We start from the raw sequence: 20,708 nt of genomic DNA, 5'->3' as shown, positions 1-20,708 counted from the left end.
GCTCAATTGGCCTGCCAACTCTCCTGACCTGAACCCCATAGAGAATCTGTGGGATATTGTGAAGAGAACGTTGAGAGACTCAAGACCCAACACTCTGGATGAGCTAAAGGCCGCTATCGAAGAATCCTGGGCCTCCATAAGACCTCAGCAGTGCCACAGGCTGATTGCCTCCATGCCACGCCGCATTGAAGCAGTCATTTCTGCCAAAGGATTCCCGACCAAGTATTGAGTGCATAACTGTACATGATTATTTGAAGGTTGACGTTTTTTGTATTAAAAACACTTTTCTTTTATTGGTCGGATGAAATATGCTAATTTTGTGAGATAGGAATTTCGGGTTTTCATGAGCTGTATGCCAAAATCATCCGTATTAAGACAATAAAAGACCTAAAATATTTCAGTTAGTGTGCAATGAATCTAAAATATATGAATGTTAAATTTTCATCATGACATTATAGAAAATAATGAACTTTATCACAATATGCTAATATTTTGAGAAGGACCTGTATATATATATGTATGTGTATCTGTGTGTATCTGTGTGTATCTGTGTGTATCTGTGTGTATCTGTGTGTATCTGTGTGTACTGCCTTCTCCTATTAGGCAGCGCATTTGGTGTAACATGAGAAAAAAAGAGATGTCACTATCGACACTTTGATCTCATTTTCTGTGTCAAAATAGATATTTAATGGCAGAACTTGTCAACCGAACCGTGGCTCTCCTAGATCAGCATGAAAATTAGGTGACATAACGTTGCACATATAACATTAGGGAAGGGGTTTATTGTATGACTGAGTCACAATGGCAGTCTCAATACTCATCAAGCTCATCACAGTCTGGAAAAGTATGGAATAAGCTTTTATTGTGTTCCAGCTCTGGATAAGTGTGGGGAAAAAACGACAACTGAGTCTATAAAATGTATTTATTCTGTTATCTAAAAGTTTAAAGAACTAGGGTTTATAAAAAATATAAAGTGCTTTATTATTAATTCATACAGCCTTTGAATCTCTCATTTTATATTTGCTAAAGCATAACTTAATTATTTTTTTTTACCTGGAATTGGGTTTTTAGTTATTCACCTGCAGATAAATGCTCATTAAAAAAAACCCATAAAGGGCCATTTTACAGTGGACCTGTAGTTCCTAAACTGGTGTCTGGTTTAGACGACAAACGCAACAATGTGGAGAAACCCTGTCATAAACAAAGATCAAGACTCATCTCCCTGGAGCTGGTTTTCTTTTTAGGAAGTCCTCAAAAATCTCAAGTAAGCAACCTTTAAAGTACCTCTGAAAAATGAAGGGAAGTGGATTTCAGTTGCTCAGCTACATTTGGTAAATATTTTTAGCCCGAATGGAAGTTTTTTTGACAATCTTAAGAAGGCGGGAATGAATCACAAGTGTTATTATTAGAACCTATAAGTTTTCTTGCTAACATTATTGGCAATAATTCATATTAGTTTCATACCCTTATCTGACTGACTGAATATCCCTGACTATAAAAACAAATGTTACCACCTGATCTTTGGTTGCTTGCTACTCCCCCCCGCCCCCGCCTCCGTCTCCTCCATTAAATCTGTTATGAGATTGACACCTCTGCATTTTTACATCCTTCGTCCGCTAACGATGGCTTCAGCTCCATCCCAACTCTTTACAACTTAATGCAAGCCAGAAAGACAAACGTTTCTTAGTTTTCGGAGTTAGACTTGGAGTTGTGTCTCTGCACATAATGTTTTCGGTGGAAGGTTAATGTCTGCACTCTGAGGTCAGTCACTTTGTGGCGGCCTGCCGTGTCTGATGTGGTCGCGGTCCATGAGGCGAGGCGATGCGAGGCACACCTTGACACGCCTCCTTTCCCCCAGCAAGGACAGTCCTGACACTCGCGTCATTAGAAAGAGAGGGAGAGAGAACATGTTTCCTCCTCCTGCTCTGGCTCTGTGCCCTACAAGAAAAAGACAAACAGAGAAAATAACTTCACTGAGCGAGGGGACGGAAACAACCTTGCATACACAAACACCTCTCTTTAACCTTGCCGCTGATTCTTTCCTCCTTTTTTTTCCCCTCTGCAAATTTGCTTTGTTTTATTTGAATATGTGCAAGTTAACAGTTTAACATAAAATTGTATACGCCAATAGATTAGAATGGCATTGTTCTCTATACTGCCTCTTATCAGGCTTTATAATTCTCTTTTTGTTTCTGTTTTCCAACTTCTCCTCCTCCTCCATCGGGATGCATCTCCAGTCACAAACAGCAGCAGCAGGACAGCGTGACGTGCCTCTGAAGCCAGAGGAATTTACCATAGGAGAATCAACAGGTGAGAAATTGATTGTGTCTCTGAGTGTTCAATCAACTTCCTCTGCCTGTCACATCAGTTTCTTTCTCTGCCTCCAACCCTCCCATTATCACGTTGCAAGCTCCCTGCAGAGTCCCCTGCGAAGCATACGCTCCAGCTGTGAGTGGGTTTTACAGTTGTCCCTGTAGCATCATTTGTTGTTCTTCAGCTCCTGCACAAATCCCCATTGGGGCTTATGTTCCAGGCTGTGATTAGCAGGATTTGACAAGTCACCTCGACCAGCAATTTACTTCAGCTGTCATTTTCAGCAGATTAGACGCTAAAGTACAGAGGCTTACAGGCTCCGAACTCAGTGACGATGACAGACTTAAGGATAATCCCATCACTGAGAAACAGCGGGAGCAACGAATTCCAGGGATAGATTGCTTATCCGAGTGTAGTACAGTATGTAAGGGGCTTTTTAATTACTCCAGTCCTAAAACTCTTTTTATGTTCCTGCCTGCCCTTCAACACAAAAGAGGGATGTTCAGGTCAGAGTAACCCAAACAGAGACATCTATAGGAGGAAGTAGTAACTACAGGTAAAAACTATTGTAAAAATACTATGTAGTAGTATTCTCTGGTATTAAATAAACACAAACCATTTAATGTTTTCTTTTTCTTTAAAATGATCATTTAAATCATACAAATCAGTTATTCTAACTTTAACATATGGAGCTTTAATAACGCAGTAGTGCCCTGTTACATACTAACCTGGCACAAATTACCACTGTTTCCAGCTGCAGAACATCTGTAGGGATCTAAAGGTATGAAAGCGTCTCACAATGTTTGAAAATTCATCATAATTATCAGTATTATTGAGTTTTACAGTTATGGTTATAAATAATGTTATATTGTTTTCAAAGTATTGAAGTTATGTCAGCATTAGTGTTATCAGCATCATTGTATTGTACTGGGTTAGGTTAAGTACTGTCTGCATCAATCTCTCATCAATGCTTACAGAATGTTTTATTTAAGACTTTCTGTTTTTAACAATAAATGTTTGTCTTCAGAGTTATGTCTCACTGAGATTACCTGTATTCATACAGCCAAAGTAATATAGAAATGTAATATGTCTCATTCCATTACTTTTGGAAATTTAGCATATCGGTGTTTAAAGGCAGAGATGGGAATTCCTTAAAATTAATAAATAAAGGCGTAAAATGAGAGATTTGCGGCACATTAAATTGTATATATGAATGACTCTTTCACCTCTGGCTGCTAAGGTTTACACAAAGTGCATTCAGTGTTAACGTTTCTGGGTTTTTAAAAGCTCTGGTTAAAAAAGTTGAAGAACGTGACAGCTGTTCTTTATTAAATTAGGTCAGTTTACAGTCTGCAGCTCTAACACACAATGCCTCCAGCATTCAGACTGGTGTGCTTTATCAGATGGAGATGATCCTTTTTTTATCGGTTGTCTCCCCCTCGACATTACTGCCCTCTAAACACCTTTGTGGCCAAAAAAAAAAAAAAATTGGGATAGTTTTACACTGAATGGCTGAAACAACATGGGGGTATTTTTTTGACCATGAAAGTGTTGAGAAGCATTGTAGCAACAAAGTGCAATCCCCCTACAATGTATTTAATGAAGACTGATTAAATGGTTAAAAGGGGAGAAGATCAGAACCACACCGTAGCTTTTGGCGTCTTATTTTGAGCTGACTGCAGGTGTCACATCTATAGCCAACACTACTGTTCCTGACTATATAAGTCTAGTGTTCACACTAGTGGAGTCTGTCCATGTGAGGTGATGGTGCACAGGCTGCAGCAGTAATCCATTCTCCTTTCTTACATCCAGTGACTCAAAAAGATGGAAAGTTCAGCGCTCAACTTTCCAAGTTGACCGTCATCGGACGAACTGGACACGACGAGCTGTGATTCGACAGAAGTCACGGTGAACTGTGCTTCTGCTCGTTAATCAGCGAAAGATGGATTTCTTCCTGAGGGACAACATAAACCTGAAGCAGGATGAAACTGATATGGGCCTGAGGGGACATTGTGTGCCAGTTGCTTTACATGTCCAGCACTTTTTCAATGATTTTGGATTTTTTCTACAAAACATGAAGAGGAACTAGCTGATTATCCAGATTTTTCCTGATAAAAACGAGCCATTAGGTGCTTCTGTAGTTGTTTCTTACTTTCCCAGCCTGAAATATAAAATGATTCTGGTTTGAGCTAATGGGGGTATGAATGTATATAGTATTTGTGTTGGGGTGGGGTCTGTCTAGCATAGATACATTTTAGATTAGCAAGAGATTTATGCGTCTTGTGTAATCCTGAAAGGAGAGGGAGTAATCCCCGATATTGTAAAGCAGCACACATCTAAACTAGTAGACGTTGCTCTGTCTCGTTGTGATCCGCGCTGCTGTTGAAAGAAAGCACTTCAGTGTCTCCGTTTGTCTACATCTGCTGCAGATAACTCAAAGCACCGCATCTGATCCCTTCAAACAGCAGCCAGGTTTTTGTTTTCTGCTGTTTCTTCCGATAAAAGCTGTACTCATCAAAGAACACATCACAGAAGAGAATCAAAATGCAGTAAGGTTTTTGCAAACCGATGACCAGTTTGAGCTAGCCATGGGGCAATGTGTCTTATTCACTATATGATGACCGTGGTATTTATACTATACATTAAAACAAAAACATATAACGTGACCTAATTGCTTTTATTTAAAATGAAAAAAACTAGTAATATAACATGTTGACAGTATCAGTTATAATAATGGTTTTTAAAAAGTTTGTCTGTGGGGGTTTTTTTTTTATTTATAAAAGGATTTAAGCAAAAAACAGAAAGAAACACACGCAGTACTTTAAAGTGCTTATTGTGCGGAAATATAATACATTTTTGTCCTTCTGGAAGTATTGCATACATATATTAATCCGGTAATCGGTTCTGTGCAGAAATGTATCATTCTTGTAAGTGAGGGAAACGTAGAGTAGCTTTCATTAAGCCAACTGAGCAGCAGTGTGCAGTAGCATGTAGTGAAAGGGTAAAACTGTTTTACTTCATGCTTCAAACTCCTGCACCCTCTCTGGCATCTAATTAAAATGATTTTACACCTTGGGACATATAATGGTTCATTTTTGTGGTTTTGAAACCAGAACTTTTTGAGCCTTCGGTACCAGGAACCGGACCGTGGCTGGTTAGCTGCAGGGCTCCTACAGAGTCTTGAAAGGTCTGGATTTTCCAGACTTTATTCCCTATTCCATTAACTAAAAGATAAAAATCTAATTGTCTCAAATATAAAGGACTTGCTTGATTTATATTCAGGTGAGTTCCTTTATCTGCCACATTAAACGTGACTATTTGTCCAACTCATTGACCAAAAATAAAACCCAAAAAGAGCCGTCATTTCACTTCTTTATTAGCTTGTAAGAGGAAGTACTCTCAGGATCTCTGGTTCCTAAACTTGATCTGATTTAACTGCCAAACAAAGCACTGCAGCTCCGGTTTATTTTAATTTCTACATGACTTTACAAGAGTAAAGTCTAGAAAATCCAGAGTGTAGTCCTAATGTAGTGTGATTTTGAAATGAAGCTCTTTCAGTTTGTTCAGATGCCAAAGAAGTGGAGAAACAGCCCTTTACCCACTCTGCTGAATCATAAGGAAACTTCAGTGTTGCTTCAAGATTTGTGGAGATAATAACCCCCACCTAGGCTGAAGTTTTGTACTCGAATGTCCAGAGCGTTATAAAATCTAGAAATTGGAGTCTGAAACAGTTGCTGACAGCCTATAGATGTTTAACTCAAATGCAATAAAATGTAAAGCATTCACAGACGTTTCTAGACGAGATATCTTGACCCGTTTGCTTTCATCTCTCGGCGCCACATGTGGGGATCAGTGAGAATATTGCGCAGGTTTCAGAAGTGCTTCATGATCACATGCCTCTCACCTCTCTCTTCTCTCCCCTACTTTTTTACGCTCTATCTTTCTCTCATGCTTTGCAGCTTCTTTATCTTACCAGAATTGATCCAAACCCTCAAACAGCACCAGTGTCCAAGGATTGAATTCAGATTTGAGGATTTCTCTGATTTGACTCCGCTCTTGGATTAGCTGGGTTAGGCGTACCTTCGGGGTCTTTCATCTCATGTTGAGGCGGTCCCCTGGAGTGGAGGAAGCGCTCGGTCCCGTTGTCACCCCAGTCCAGTCTCTCTCTCTCTCTTTTAGGGAGGGGGGGGTCAGAACAGGAAAAGATCACATCTGAATCTTGACCTAAATCGGAGAAAAACACAACTTGCGTTACTAATTATGTACGTGCATCCTTTCTTTTTCTACCTGTTGATTGCTGTCAGTCATGATGAAATTTGATGGGCGTTTGAATAAAGACACGTTGTCACCACAGTGGAGATGACTCTTGTGGTTTTGTCGGGTTGCATCAGTCGTGTTCTGATTGAAGCTGCCGTAGCCTTGTCAGAAGGGTAAACATGAAAAGAGAGGAGGAATTTGATTGCCTGCGTTGAGGCGTTAAATATTCTGAGCGTTGTCACGGTCGAGCCACAGCGAGGATTGCATTTTTATGTCCCATCTTATCTGTCCAACATCCGTAATTTTCAGAAGCATCACTAATGCATTCCTAATTTGGACCAGTTTAGGGAAGCAGCCAGCATCAGAACCTCTAAACGACACTTTATGAGACCCTTTCTGCTAGAGTAATGAAAAATTAGCCTTAAAATGTATTCTATAAGCGTAGTCAATTAACATATATTGTCCTCAAATAAATGTTTCTGAGGGATAGAAAGCCTCTATTGTTTCCACTTAATTTCTGGGGGGAGGAGGAAGCTTTGCAGGGAGGATCTATTAAATCCAGAGGCACATATGGGAATGTATGGAGAGCTGATCTTTGTGGGCTTACTGAGATAGAAAGTCAGGAAGGATTTATCCATCATTATGTTAAGCCCAGAGAAAATCTAGATTGTCTGCAAACTGGTGTCGGTTTGTTTGACGCAAGAGTCGCACGTCAGAGCTGAAAACTCTCCATTCAGGAGCGCCTTTAAACCTGAAAATGTTTTTTTCACCTGTAGATAACTAACTGGAACAGCAAGGAGATAGTAATTTCCCGACATGCTGTGCAGACCAACCCACACCTTCACAGCAAAGCAGTCTGGGATTTCTGCTGCAGTTTGATGGCCAAATTCTGACCCGTTTTTGTTGAGCTGTTTCTTCCTTTGAGTTAGAAATCTTTGCATCTCAACAGCCCTTTGTGTGCGCATCATCTCTCTCCATCTGTGGGGCCCGGAGCTGCCTCGATTCTGTCATTCAGATCCTGAGCCCACATCAACACCCATGCATATTGTCTGACACCAGGAGAAAAAGTTTATGATCATCTTAATTACATCACAGAACAACTATCAGGAGAATCCTGCACAATGTTGTGGAGCTGAGGGGTTTTACACAGAGCTCCTAGGCAGCTTCTTGGAAGTATATGTTATAAATAAAATGTGGATATTGTCATAGTGCTAGTTCATGTTTAGATCTTGGCTGAAAGAATGGGCTATGTGAAAGCAGACTATATATAGTCCCTTCCACAAGTATTCATACCCTTTCATGCTACAACTGCATACTTGTTTTATTAGGATTTTATGTGATGGACCAACACAAAATGGTGCTTAATTCTCAAGTGAAAAGAAAATGACATATGGTTTTACAAATAAAACCTGAAAAGTGTGGCATGCGTTTAAATTTAGACCCCTTAATAAGGATCTAGTGCAAAAAATTGCCTTTACAAGTCCCCTAAATAGTGAATCAGTAATCTAGGTATCAACCAAGCTGTGAAGATCTCAAATGTTAGAGAACATTAGTGTATAAACAGTATCATGAAGACTAAGGAGCGATGTTCAGTCCATCATTCAAAAACACTAGGAGTAGCAAGAACAAAAAGGAATTGTCTACAGAAAGCCTTAAGAAATCCTGTTTTAACTTTGCAACAAGCCATGCAAAGGGACACAGCAGACATGTGGAAGAAGGTGGTGTTTTAAGGTGAACTTGGCCTATATGCAAAATGCTCTATGTGGGGGAAGGACACATCCCACCAATGTGACGTGGTAGAAAATTAACATTGCGCTGTTGAAAGATGATGTTGGGAGCATCACTTCCTCGTCCTCTTCATCAGGGACAGGGAAACTGGTCAGATCTGATAGGAAGATGGAGTTTAATACAGGACAATACTGGAAGAAATCCTGTTAGCGACAAAAAAAGAATTGGGTTGAGATTCACCTTCCAGCAGGACAACAGTCCTAAACGTATTAGAATGGCCTAGTCAAAGTCCAGACCTAATTCGACCAAGAATCTGTAGGAAGACCTGAATATTAATGTTTATAGTCACTCTCCATCCAATCTGACTAAGCTAGAGCTGTTTTGCAATGAAGAATGGGCAGAAATGGCAGTCTCTTGGTGTGTAAAGCTGGCAGAGATGTATCCCAAAAAACTTACAGCTAAGATAGTCTCAGCGGCATCAGAGTGTGTTCATAGTTAGATGAGAAAATAACAATTGCAGCCTCCTCTAATTCATCCCAAAGGTGTTCAAGAAGGTTGAGGTCAGGACTCTGTGCAGAACAGTCAAGTTTCTCCACACAAGAAATTATACACCTGCAGCCATGGAAGTGATTGGAACACTGGAATTTATTCATTTGGTGGTGTGACCCAATACATTTAGCAATATAGATGAAAACCTTGCAGATTTTGTATTTGTAAAATGTTTGAAAACAATGTATTATTTTCCTTCCACTTCACAATTATTTGCTACATTGTGTTGGTTTACTAAGTTTGTGGCTGTTCCCTCACGAAATATGAAAACGTTTATGCTATTTGGATCTCAACTAACTTTTAAGAGGCCTTTTTTAACATTTATACCAGTATTAAATTTGTTCACTGAATTATGCTATAATAAATAGATTTTTAATGCACAGCAAATGATCTTTAATGCATTTATTCTGTTTGTTAAGGGGGCGGGGCATCACTTTCAGTGCTATGTTTGACACCTAAACCAGACCCAGAGCTACAATTGAATAACTTAGATCAAAGCATATTGTTACGTGTTGGCCTAGTTAAAGTCCAGACCTAAATCATATTGAGAATCTGGCAAGACTAAAAGTGTGTCAATTGCATCGACCTAAACAAGTATGTGGCGACAGTGGACAGTAGATCGCATCGAGTCATTAACTTTGCAGCAATCTCTCCTGGTGTAAATGGTTTGAATTTAAGTATTTTTTTTGTAATTATTTCACGGTGCAGCACTAATTCCAGTTCGGTTCTCCTGGTTTGCGAAACAGTAATCCTGCTTTCAATGTACGGTCTGATTGAACGCAACATCTCGTTCAGTTTGCATGCTTGTGTAACGCGAGGAAAAACTGCTCATGCGGTTAACTTCACAGCCTTATTTGGTAAGTTGTTTTCTGTTTAATCAAGAATTGTAAAAGAGAGATTTTGCATTCAGTGTGCACACAGAGTTTTAAAGGATTTACATTAAAATCTGAGAAGTCTCATTTACTTGAGTCAGTTTTACATCCTGGTTCTGGAAAAGCTGACACTTAATCCTCTTCTGAAAATAGTTTCACATGAAAGCATCTCTCACTCTTTCCAGAAATTCTGTTTAAACCTGATAATGCCTATGTCTTGGGAAACAGTTTGTGTGCTAAAAAAAAACACTGATACTGATACATGTGCCACCAAGGCAGGGTAAATATAATGAGCCTAACTGCTGATTTTGATAGTTTCATTGAATTTGTTCACAACACAATAAATTGTAAACTAGCAGCATCTTTATCCTTTTAATAAAAGGTCGACAAGAAGAAAAAAGGATAAACTAAAGCAGCATTTATGTCCTAAATGAAACAACTATTGATTTTCTCTGTTGTATTTATGTAATCAATCTGGCTGGCGTTCTCTCTCTAACACACCAGCTCCTTATTTCTTTCCTGTTGCGTCCCCCTGACATTTAGAGGGGAACAGATGGAGACTGTGGCCAGGTGGGTCGAGCCAGAGGCAGCAAAGAAGATGAGATTTTTGAAACTCTTAGGGGCTGGGTGCAATGTATGGCCAGCTTCCCCCTGTCGGCCTTGAAATGCTCCCCAATGCTGGCCTGTACCTTTCCTCTGTGGCTTCACCAAGTTTCTCCTTTTATGAGAGCTTTTCTTGCCTCTAGATGTACCACAGATCCCTGACCTTGCCTCTCCTGTATGTGTTTTCACACCACTGAGCCAAAGTAGTTTGAGCTGCACTGACTTCTCATCATAGCATCACGACTCCTGACAGCAATTACCTACCACAGGCAATGCTGATATATCTGAGTGAATTCACCTGGATACATGGGTTGAGGTGCAATAAAGTAATCATCTCTAGTTTTGTCTCGCCTTTCTGACGTAATTGCGGTTTCCATCAGATTTCTCGGTAATAATGCCTTCCCCTTTGCCCTTTAACTGTGCAGTCTGTGGGATTTGCAGAGCTGGGGTGCAGATTGTACATTTGCACAAGGCTCCTGTTACCTGACCAGTAACCCAGCCAGATGTCATTATGGTCTGCACCCAGGAGGTTTAAGAGGGAAAAGAGTAGAATAAGACAGTTAGCTAACTTACCCTGAGTTGCATCTGCACCCCGTCACCCTGGAAACTTGATCTCGGTTGAAGTTGGCAGGCCTTAAACCGCCTTAAATCACTCCCGACTCTTGCAGACATGTTACTGGTGCTGTGTATGTGCCTCTGTTCGATTGGCTGCCACCCCCCACCCCCCCCAACCCTCCCCCCCTTGCTGCATTGTCTCACACGGTGGTTGAGAGCAGCCTTCTTTTCTCAGGGTATGGAGGAGCTTTGCGGGGCTCTTTCACTTTCTTTGTGGGCTCAGAGAGTCTGTGATGGGGGTAAGGTGGGGGCTTGCGGCCCCTACGGCCTTGTCCTGTGGGTGGTTTAGCTGCTCCTGCGGAAACGGTGCAGGCATGCGAGGGTCCCGCTGAGGATGCTCGCCTTTCTTTATCGTGCAGGGGAAAACTTTTGGTCTCAGAGTTGATGGGTGGGCAGCTGGCAGACAGAGAGTGGGTTAGCGACGATGAGAGTGGACAAGCAGATGGGAGATTGCTTTGTGGGGTCTGGTATGGCCCGACTTTGGTCTGTATGATGACAGAAGGGCTGAGGGCGGGGGGTGGATAAGGCTTTGGAGACAGAGGGGAGGGAGGCTGTGATGCAGGGCTGCTGGGGTAATGGAGGTTCACTGTTAGAGGAGAAAGCCCAGGAGTGGGAGGTCGAGCAGGGAGACTTCTTTTAGGAGACAGAATGTGATCTTGGGTGGTCGGCTTTTTAAGAGGGGCTGGATTAGATGGAGGGAGGCTATTTGTGTGTGCCCGAGACATACTTTTTCTAGGGGAGGGTATGGGACCACAAGTTAATCGAACAGTCCGACTCCTTTCTGACAGAAAGCCCGAGGTAATGGAGCGCAGCTGTCCATTCTGTGATGGCTGACTTCTGCTGTGATCCTCTCTGCTGAGGGTACCGTAGGAGTCCACAGTTCCTGGCTGGTTTTCAGCGCCCGTAGGCCTCTGCTGGGCGCCGTGTACTGTCACTTCACTGGAGGTCGAACCTGAACTGTAGCTGCTGTCGCTGGGAGGCTTAGCTTCTTCTGCAGTCCTCTGCAGCTCCTCATCATTCAGATCAATGGAGGAGGTTAGATAGTCAATCTGCTGCACAACCTAGAAAACACACAGTATGATTTATAAATAAAAATACTAATTAACCGCAACACTCTCCCGAAGGGAATAATTATAATCACTTGCAAACAGATTTTGCTATATTGTAAAGTTCCCATTGTGCATATGTTTGAAAGATGTGCAGCCAGCATTTATAGAATGGTTTCTTTAAATGTATACCTTAAATAAAACCATAAAATTATGGATTTTTTAAATGGTTGTTATTGCAAATGGTCCCTTTCATAAAAGACGAAGTTGGAAGTCACTTTGGGTGGTGACATGACAAGTATGGGGTCTTGAGATGATGACCAGATACCCAACTAGACTTTTATCCAATTGCATTGATTATTTCTAATGGCATATTTTGCCTTAATTGTTAAAAAGGGAAAAACAGTGAATATAAAGCAATGAAAATTGTATCATTATTGGTGGGATTTTTAAAACTTCTTTTTACATTTTGTCACATTGCAACCAGTGGATCTTATGTGACTGACCACCACAAAGTGGTGTATGATTGTGGCGTGAAAGGGAAATGTACTTTGGTTTTTAAAATGTTCTACAAATAAAAAAAACAACATGTTTTTGTGTTCAGCCCACCTGAGTCAAGAAGACAAGCAGCCCATAGCCCACCACCATGTTTCAACAGAGCACTGTTAGTTTTTCGTCACACACAATTTTGCTTGTAGACCAAAACGTTCAATTTTGGTACCACCTGACTGGAGATTCTCACTGGAGAACCTTTTCCATAGGGAAATCCTTCTTGCAACTCTTCCATAAAGGACAAATTTATAGAGTGAATGGTTGCCCTGTTGACAGATTTGCTCACCTGAGCTGTAATTCTCTGCAGCTCCTCCAAAACTACCATGAGTCTGTTTAATGCTTCTCTCATTAATGTTCTCCTTACTTGGCCTGAAAGTTCAGGTCCACAGTATGTCTGCTGTGTTTCTTGGTCTTCATGATGCTGTTTGTTCTTTAATGTTCTCTAAACCTTTGCGGCCTTCATAGAACAGCTGCATTTATACTTTACATTGCATACAGGTGGATTGGGCACTTATGAAGCTAATTGGTGCACTGGATTTTATTTTGGGGTATCATATTAGGAGGGAATAAATACATATGCAGGGCACACATCCCAGAGCATTATTTGTAAAGCATTTTGCAGACCATGCATCATATTTTGCACTACTTGGTCTGTTACATTAAGTGTCTAGAATATGGATAGAAGTTTGTAGTCGTAACAAAACAAAATGTAAAACCTTCAAGGAGTGTATCTGTACTTTTGCAAGGTATTGGTATTTCCTGATTTTAGATGCCTTATTGGCATTTTTTAATATATTTAAACAGTTTTTTGTTTTTTTTAGTACAACCTGAAAAACTAGAGATAAACGGTGGCTTAGCAAGTTTGAGGTAAACATTTGTCTTGCGGGTTCCCTGCTGTGAAGCAGCTCGGTCTTTTGGTCACACCGAACAGGCCAGTCACTGTGTGCAGTGATTGACACCAGGAACTTACTGGCTGTTTTTACTCAAACAGAGGGCGATACTGTTAATTGTTCTGACTAGTCTGACATGTTCATAGTTGAACATTGTCAAATCCCTCACACCATAGTTTAGGGTTAAACAAACAAGACAATTTTTCAAGTTGTTTTCAGGAGTAAACACCAAATAGTGTAACACATTTTTAGCCTTGCATTTGCAAAATTGTAAAATCCAGATCTGGGCATAAATGTTTCATATTTACAACCTTCTCTTTAAAAAAAAAAAATCAGTAGTACTCAGTATATTAGCTGACCATGTCTTACAGTTTATCTTGATTTCGAATTTGTTGAGGAGGTGGTGGGTGTATAAGGTTTAGTCACAGATTAATCACAAACTCATGTTGGTGCTTTGACTTTTTTGTTTTTGCAGAAATCACTCAGAGAAGTAGTGGGTGAGCAGCTGAATCATGTGAACAGAAGATGGAGATTTTTCTGCCCTTCCTCATTTTAAAAAGGTCTATCCTAGAATCATATAGTTTTCAGTGCCTTTAATATAAGGTGGAGTTGCCAAAGAATGGTGATTCAGGAGAACACATATTCAAAAAGTTATGGAGCGATGCTGTATAAAGGAGAAGTAATAGAGAAATAATTAATAAACCTGCTGCATTTGGGCGGACACTTAATTACAGGAAGCAGTGAGGCAGATGTTCACATTGCCTACTGAGAGTCCACCTTTGTTTATTATTATAAAAATTTAATACACCTCACTGTTTTTACATCTGAAGATCCATTTCCCCCCCCCAACAAAAAGCTTTTAGAAACAGACAATTTCAATATGAAATCAGGACTTCTGAGCTCAGAGGCTTCAATAATTTAAACTTCAGCTTTCAATACCTATCAGAAAAGCTTTATTAATGATGCAACAAGCAGCATTTTTGTCTGACTACAACAAAAACTCAAAATCAGAACATCACAACATGTTTTGCTTTGTTTGAACCATTTTTTTTGTTCCAACCTTCTCTTCATAATTGTATGATTTTAGAAAAAAGACACAATAAGGTGTAGGACTACTCAAGAGTATTACAAGACAACACATTCCTCTCACACAGGCAAAAACAACATTTAGTCTTGTTTTAAATTCAGTAAATAAAAACTGTTTTGGGAAGGTCCTGACTGGCAGAGGAGGTTTATTCTATAATCCAGGAGCATTTAGCACAATGGCTCATTCTCCTCTTAGTTTTACCCTGGACTGAAGGTCAACAAGGAGCATTTGTTCAGCAGACCTCAGGGATCTGCTGTGTTTGAGTATGCAGAGTTAAAAGATCACTAAGGTAACAAGGTGCCAGTCCAGGTTAGGATTTAGGAGACACGTGGTCTGGCATGCGCTAATAAAGGATGACCTGTAGCATTTTTGGCCCAGCTACAGTCGACCAATCTTTGACATCTCAATGTCTACAAATAAACCATTGCACATAGTCTAAATGGGGCAAAATAGTCTTAAATTACATTTTTGAAGTCCCTAAAAAAGAAATGGTGTCATATTTTTGAGAGGCTACTGTTAACTGAGAAATGGTAGCTTTAGCACAGCATTTTCTGTGTGCTTAATCTTAAAACACCTCCTCAATTTCTAAGAAAGTGCCTTAGAAGATTTCTCAAGAGTTTAAGGTCATAGGTTAAAAAAGCATGATTTCCATCCATCCATTCATCCATCTTCTGTACATGCTCAGTTCTTTCAGATTTATGAAACTGGTGCCCCTTTCCAGATCTATTAGGGCCAGATTCAGATTGACACAGTAAAGCTCTTATATTTTTTTACTGTGAATGGAAGCCACAATACACAGAGAACCCTTGCATTAATGGCAAGAAATATGCAGAATGGCACCAGCCCTGATTCAAGCCCAGGAACATCCGGCTTCAAGAAAACAGTGCTGCAAATTGTGCCACTGTGGAGCCCTAGACTTTCCTTATCTAACCTAACATTTAATTAATCGGCATAGCAGTGAAATGGGAGGGCAAAAGTTGAAAAAAAAAACTAAAGCATAAATGGTCAAAATGAAAAGAGAAAAGCATGATACCATGAATGGGCCCCTGAAGTACACCACAACATTAAGGCTCTTTAAATGTATCCCTCAGTCTGTCACTTCAATTTAAACCTTAATTGCCAACAATGTGTTTCTGTTGAGAAATCAGCTCTCTAGAAGGTAAAAGGTTGTTTTGTAGGATTGTGTATGTTTAAAATGTCCAGTTTTAACAGAAAATGTATACATGGCTCCTGAAAGTAAAGATACGCTATCTACTATTGTTTTAGACTGCTGAACAACTGAAAACATATATTTTACAGTCTTATAGTCATATAATAATCATATTAATTAATTTGCAGTTTCCCATTTTTTACAAATAGCATATCATAGATGGAAAACAGAGAAAACATCCAACATGTCACATAGATTTTCACTGAATCAAAACTCTGTAAAGGTTTTTCATAGAAATCAAACTCCTGAGTCACCAAGAGTTTTTTTTTGCAGATTAAATAAACATTTGATAACATATAAAAGTAATTACAGTGCTAAAGCTTCTTAATGGTTAAAGAAAAAAATAAATGGTGGAGGTGAATCTCTCTGGAGGGTTAAAATCTTAATTTTTCACATTCATAATGGCGTAAAAGCTACATACGTCTTACCAAGATAGTTAAAAGCACACTCCATAATATATTAGAAAAAAAGACACATGTCCAGATGCAAAATTGGTTGCAGAGAAGAGGTGTATGCTCTGCACACATGCACTAATAAAAGCTTAACACAAAGAAACACGAACACACAAATACACAGGCAGCTGGGTGATGACAGAGGCTGGAGAGATTGGAGAAAATTACGCTGGGGAAAATGTTTGACCTAGCTCACCACCTGCTCTTTGTGCACAGATAAATCCTCTGCCCATGCCGGATGAGTTTTGTCCTCTGTGTTCAACAACATCCTTGCTGATGTCAAAGGATGACCTGATTTGTTCGCCCTTTTTTTAAAGCTGTGGCTGTTTTTGAGTGAAGCCTCTCATAATGCTTTGAAGTGGTGCGTGTATATGCACATCCAGTGACTCTGGGCAGGTACTTCTTGTTAATGTCAGAAATCAGAGGAGATAAAAGGGCTGCTCTTCATCTGCTGCTTTGGAGGATGTTTATTAAAAAAAACAATGTTTTTGACCCCTCAGGTCACACACGGGCTAGCTGTTAGTTCTGAGAGATGTTTATTGTTGAGCTCAACAAAAGACGGAAGATAGTGCGTATAACTTCAAAGTAGAAAAAAAGGGAAGGATGAATGTGTGCATGGTTCTGAAGGAGCTAAAAGAAAATCTGAATAACCAGCACTCCAAGAAATTCTTAAAATTTAATGTGGGCAGAAATGAAAGTGCGTTTTGGCTACATGCCATCATCAGCTTGTTACAGATCCAAGACAATCAATGTATCTTAATAGATTGTTGAGCTTAATATTGTTGAGCTCAGTTACTAATGTTTCACTCGGTTCTTAAAGTTTAGCTCGGTTCTGTCATCTCTTAAATTCTGAGTCATTGTGCAGTTTGCTTTTTTTAAACCTGACTGAAACAAATCAGCAGATTATCACCGTCAGACTCATGTATGCACCTGCTTTTGTGATGTTGTTTTTCTGTTTATGCATATAACAAAGATGCTGATTTAATGTTTATTTATTGTCTTGTATAAGTGTTAACACCCTAAGGACCTTTTCACATTTGGTCATGTTACAACCATAAACTTCTATGTGGGGATTTTATGTGCAACCAACCCAGCCAACAGAAAATAGCATAAAAGTGTGAAACAAGAAAAAATAACTTTTTGCTGCAATTACAGCTGCCAGTCTTTTGGTACCTGCTTTGCACATCTAGAGACTGAAAATATTGTTGATTCTTTTTTGTAACACATAAACTTGGTCAAATAGGTAGCAGAGCGCCTTTGAACAATAAAATCTGGTCACAGATTCTCAAGTGAATTTAATCTCTGGGCTTTGACTAGGTCACTTAAACACATGGATATGTCTTGAATCAAACCATTCCATTGCAGCTCTGACCGTTTGTTTAGGACTGTTTTCCTGCTGGGAGGTGGACCTCTGCTCTCAAACAGGCTTTGTTCCAGGACTGTTCTTCATTTAGCTCCTTTCATCTTCACCGTCACTGTCTCTACAGAAGAAAGTCATCCCCACATTATGATGCTGCCACCACCATGTTTCACTGTGTTCAGGCTGAGGTGCAGTATTTGTTTTCTGCCACATGTATCATTTTGCATGTAGGCGTGAAAGTTTAACTAACCAGAACAGTTTCTTCCCGGTGTTTGCTGCATCTTCTACGTCTTCAGGCAAACCTCAGTCAGGACTTCTAATACCTTTCTTTCGCCTCTCTTCTATAAAGGCACAGCTAATAGTTGTCCTCAACAGATCCTCCCACTTGAGCTGCTCTTTCCTTGCCTCACTCCATTTCTTTTTTGCATTAGGGCTTACCGCTTGTGGGCTGCATGGCGGCATGGTTGGTAGCACTGTTGCCTTGCAGCAAGACAGTCCTAGGTTCAATTCACAGTCGGGGGTCTTTCTGCATGGAGTTTGGATGTTCTTCCCATGCATGTGTGGGTTCTCTCTGGATACTCCAGCTTCCTCCCACAGTCCAAAAACATGACTGGTAGGTTAATTGGTCTCTCTAAATTGCCCTTAGGTATGAATGAGTGTTTGCATGGTTGTTTGTCTTGTGTACCTCTGTGCTGTCCTGTGATGGACTGGTGTCCTGTCCAGGGTGTACCCTGCTTTTCGCCCATAGACTGCTGGAGACACCAGCTCCCCCACGACCCAGTATGGAAGAAGCGGGTGTAGAAAATAGATGTAAGTACCCTGCACAACATCTACAGTGACTTATTCACCGATCATTTGCCACTTCTATATTTACAGCCAGCATTATCAGCTACATTTTGTTATTTCTTTCTGTGTTCTATATAAAATTTAATCACAGCAATATTAATTCTGTCACGCCAAAGTCTTTAAAGTCAGGATGATGAAGTTACTACCTCTAGGTTTGGCTGTGACCTCGCTGATCAAACGCCAAGAGGCAAGATTTGCGTGTCACTTTTACTGGACGAGGCACAGATATTCAGACATAAATGGATTATAAAAGAACGCCGGCCACTATCCAGCTGTGCCTGGAGGAGCAGCTGTCCATGAAAGGGAAAAAGTGCTGGAAAAGAGAGGATGTTAGAGGCAAGGCTTTTGCCTAATGTCACCCTGGATAATCTGAACATCCTCTGAATGCATCAGGCAAATGGGCCGTAACTACTCTCTCATCCACCTTTATGAAAGTGCATGTCTGACTTGAGCCAGACTCGATGTGTCTGGGAAGCAGAATTTGAGAAACATCAACATGTTTTGGGTCCATGCAACCGTGCTGCAGATGCTTTTCTGCTTGTTTAATTCTGCTGAGAATGTGCCTTTGTAGTCTGCCTTGTTATCTGTAAGTGGCCTCAAGGCCAAAAGCTTGAGTATTTTCTGCATGAGGAAAATGTCTAAATTAATGAGAGAGGATGCAGTAAAGCCCTGATTTGTTTATGTTCCAACCCTTCAGCCTTGGAAAGAAATGAGATGATTCTGCCGCTCACATGGCTAAGTTTCAGATACCACATACATAAAACAACAAAGAACTGTTGTTTTTTTTACCTCTTTGATTTCCTGCTGGATGTCCCTCAGGGATGTGAGAACCTGCTCCAGGTTGTCCACCACTCGTTTGATCTGGTTTCGGACCACCTTTCTGTTGCAACCTGCTCCCTTCCTCTGTGGCTTGTGTTCTCTGTTTGGTCTGTGCTGTACCCATGTCTGGTTCTGTCCCAGGATCGCAATCCGCTCTGAGTTCTGCATGGGTTTCCTCGGGCATCTCAGAGTTGAGGTGCAGCCCAGGCCTCCAGGAGGGGTCTCGGTGGAGTAGAGGAGGCGGTTGAGGGGCCTGTTGAAGGGCTCCCTCAGGGCTCTTAGGTCTCTCTGACTCTGCGAGCTCCTGCTGTGTTTGTTGATGTAGCTGAAGCTGGAGCTGAACCCGTGCTGCCTCTCTAAGAGCTCCTGGGCGTCTGAGCTCAGCCAGCTGGACGAATGAAGTTCTCTCTGGCGGGAGGTGGTGTGACTGGTGTAGTCCCACATCTTCTCCTCCCTGTCCTCCATGCACACCACAACAGGTGCATTACAGTTGGGCTTCTCAGCCTGCGCAGGTACAGTAGTAGGATGGGGCCCCACTAAAGGCCTGTATTTCCTCACCGAGGGGCTGCTCGTGTCTTTCTGAGTCTGAGAGAGATTTGTATGGCCAACATTTTGGCTCTCCGGTGCAGAGGAAGAACTGTCAGGCGGTCCTTCTTGGCTGAGCTGAGTGTTGGGTTGCACATCCAGCTCTTTAGTTTTGTTCCACCTGGCAGGACCTTCCTCCTGCTTCCCCACGCTGCCTGGCAGGATGTGGTGCCCCCTCAACACCACTGGCAGCATCCCTATGCCATTACATCGGAGCTCCCCCTTCTTTGCCCGGTCCTTTCCTTGAATGGAGAAGAAACCAATCCCCATGGCCCTCTCCAGTGGGTTCAGGCTGTTGCAGCCCTCCGAGCTAGATTTGTACGTCCCGTTGAGCCCCAGGTCGCCGCTGCTGTGTTGAGCCTTCAGACTGTTGCGCAACCATGGGATGAAGTGGGGGGCGTGTGGCTTGAAGCCCTTCTGCTCCCTGGGCGTTGTGGTGGCCCGGCTGTCAGAGAACATGCTGACGGATGATGATCTTTTTCCATGTATCTCCTCCTGCTTTGGCCATTAACATATGCTTTGTCTTTTCTGCTGTTTCCTCAGTTTTCAAAACTTTTTTTCCTTCTGTATTATTTTCCCTCCTCAGCGCAGGTCCCACCCACTCCCTCCGCTCCTGCCAAAGCCTGTTTCTGATTTTATCGCCCTGCCTCTTTTCCCCCTCCGATCCTGCTTCTCCATCCACTGTTCTCTCTCTGTGTTGTGGTGCTCCTGGAGCCCCTCTCCCCCCTCTCTGGGCCTGTCTCAGAGATGCCAGGAGGCCCCCTCTCCCTCTCTCTCTTCGTCTTCCCCCTCTGCCAGCCTGCGTCTCACTGGCTCTGTAGCAGCAAAAGCTTCCTGTTTCTACATTGCTCTCGTTCTCTCTCCTCACCCCCCTCCCTCACTGCACTGCGCTGCCTCCTATCCTTGCTCTTTCTTCCTCCCACT

At 41.4% G+C, this 20,708-nt stretch overlaps 2 protein-coding genes across 3 annotated transcripts in view; one reads left to right on the top strand and one right to left on the bottom strand.

Moving 5' to 3' along the window:
* mydgf (myeloid-derived growth factor) overlaps positions 1-5,388 on the top strand; it is an 11,968-nt gene extending 6,580 nt beyond the window's left edge. The window contains exons 5-6 of the mRNA XM_047374466.1: positions 2,238-2,310; positions 4,126-5,388. Coding sequence (XP_047230422.1) covers positions 2,238-2,310; positions 4,126-4,205 — 153 coding nt within the window. The 3' untranslated portion in view covers positions 4,206-5,388. The remainder of the gene's footprint in view (positions 1-2,237; positions 2,311-4,125) is intronic.
* Positions 661-20,708, bottom strand: LOC124873656. Of its 2 annotated transcripts, XM_047374464.1 has the most exons (4): positions 19,170-20,708; positions 10,896-11,998; positions 6,394-6,537; positions 661-1,938 (listed from the first exon to the last, which is right to left on the bottom strand). In XM_047374464.1, the coding sequence occupies exons 1-2, from the start codon at positions 20,241-20,243 to the stop codon at positions 11,078-11,080; spliced, it is 1,995 nt and encodes a 664-aa protein (XP_047230420.1). In that variant the 5' UTR covers positions 20,244-20,708; the 3' UTR covers positions 661-1,938; positions 6,394-6,537; positions 10,896-11,077. The 2 variants fall into 2 exon arrangements, with proteins under 2 accessions (XP_047230420.1, XP_047230419.1); XM_047374463.1 differs by lacking the exon at positions 661-1,938 and having other exon boundaries at positions 4,599-6,537.

The sequence above is a fragment of the Girardinichthys multiradiatus genome, chromosome 9, assembly GCF_021462225.1.
Source record: "Girardinichthys multiradiatus isolate DD_20200921_A chromosome 9, DD_fGirMul_XY1, whole genome shotgun sequence".
NCBI classification, from domain to species: domain Eukaryota; kingdom Metazoa; phylum Chordata; class Actinopteri; order Cyprinodontiformes; family Goodeidae; genus Girardinichthys; species Girardinichthys multiradiatus.
This window is presented reverse-complemented; position numbering and strand designations above follow the sequence as displayed.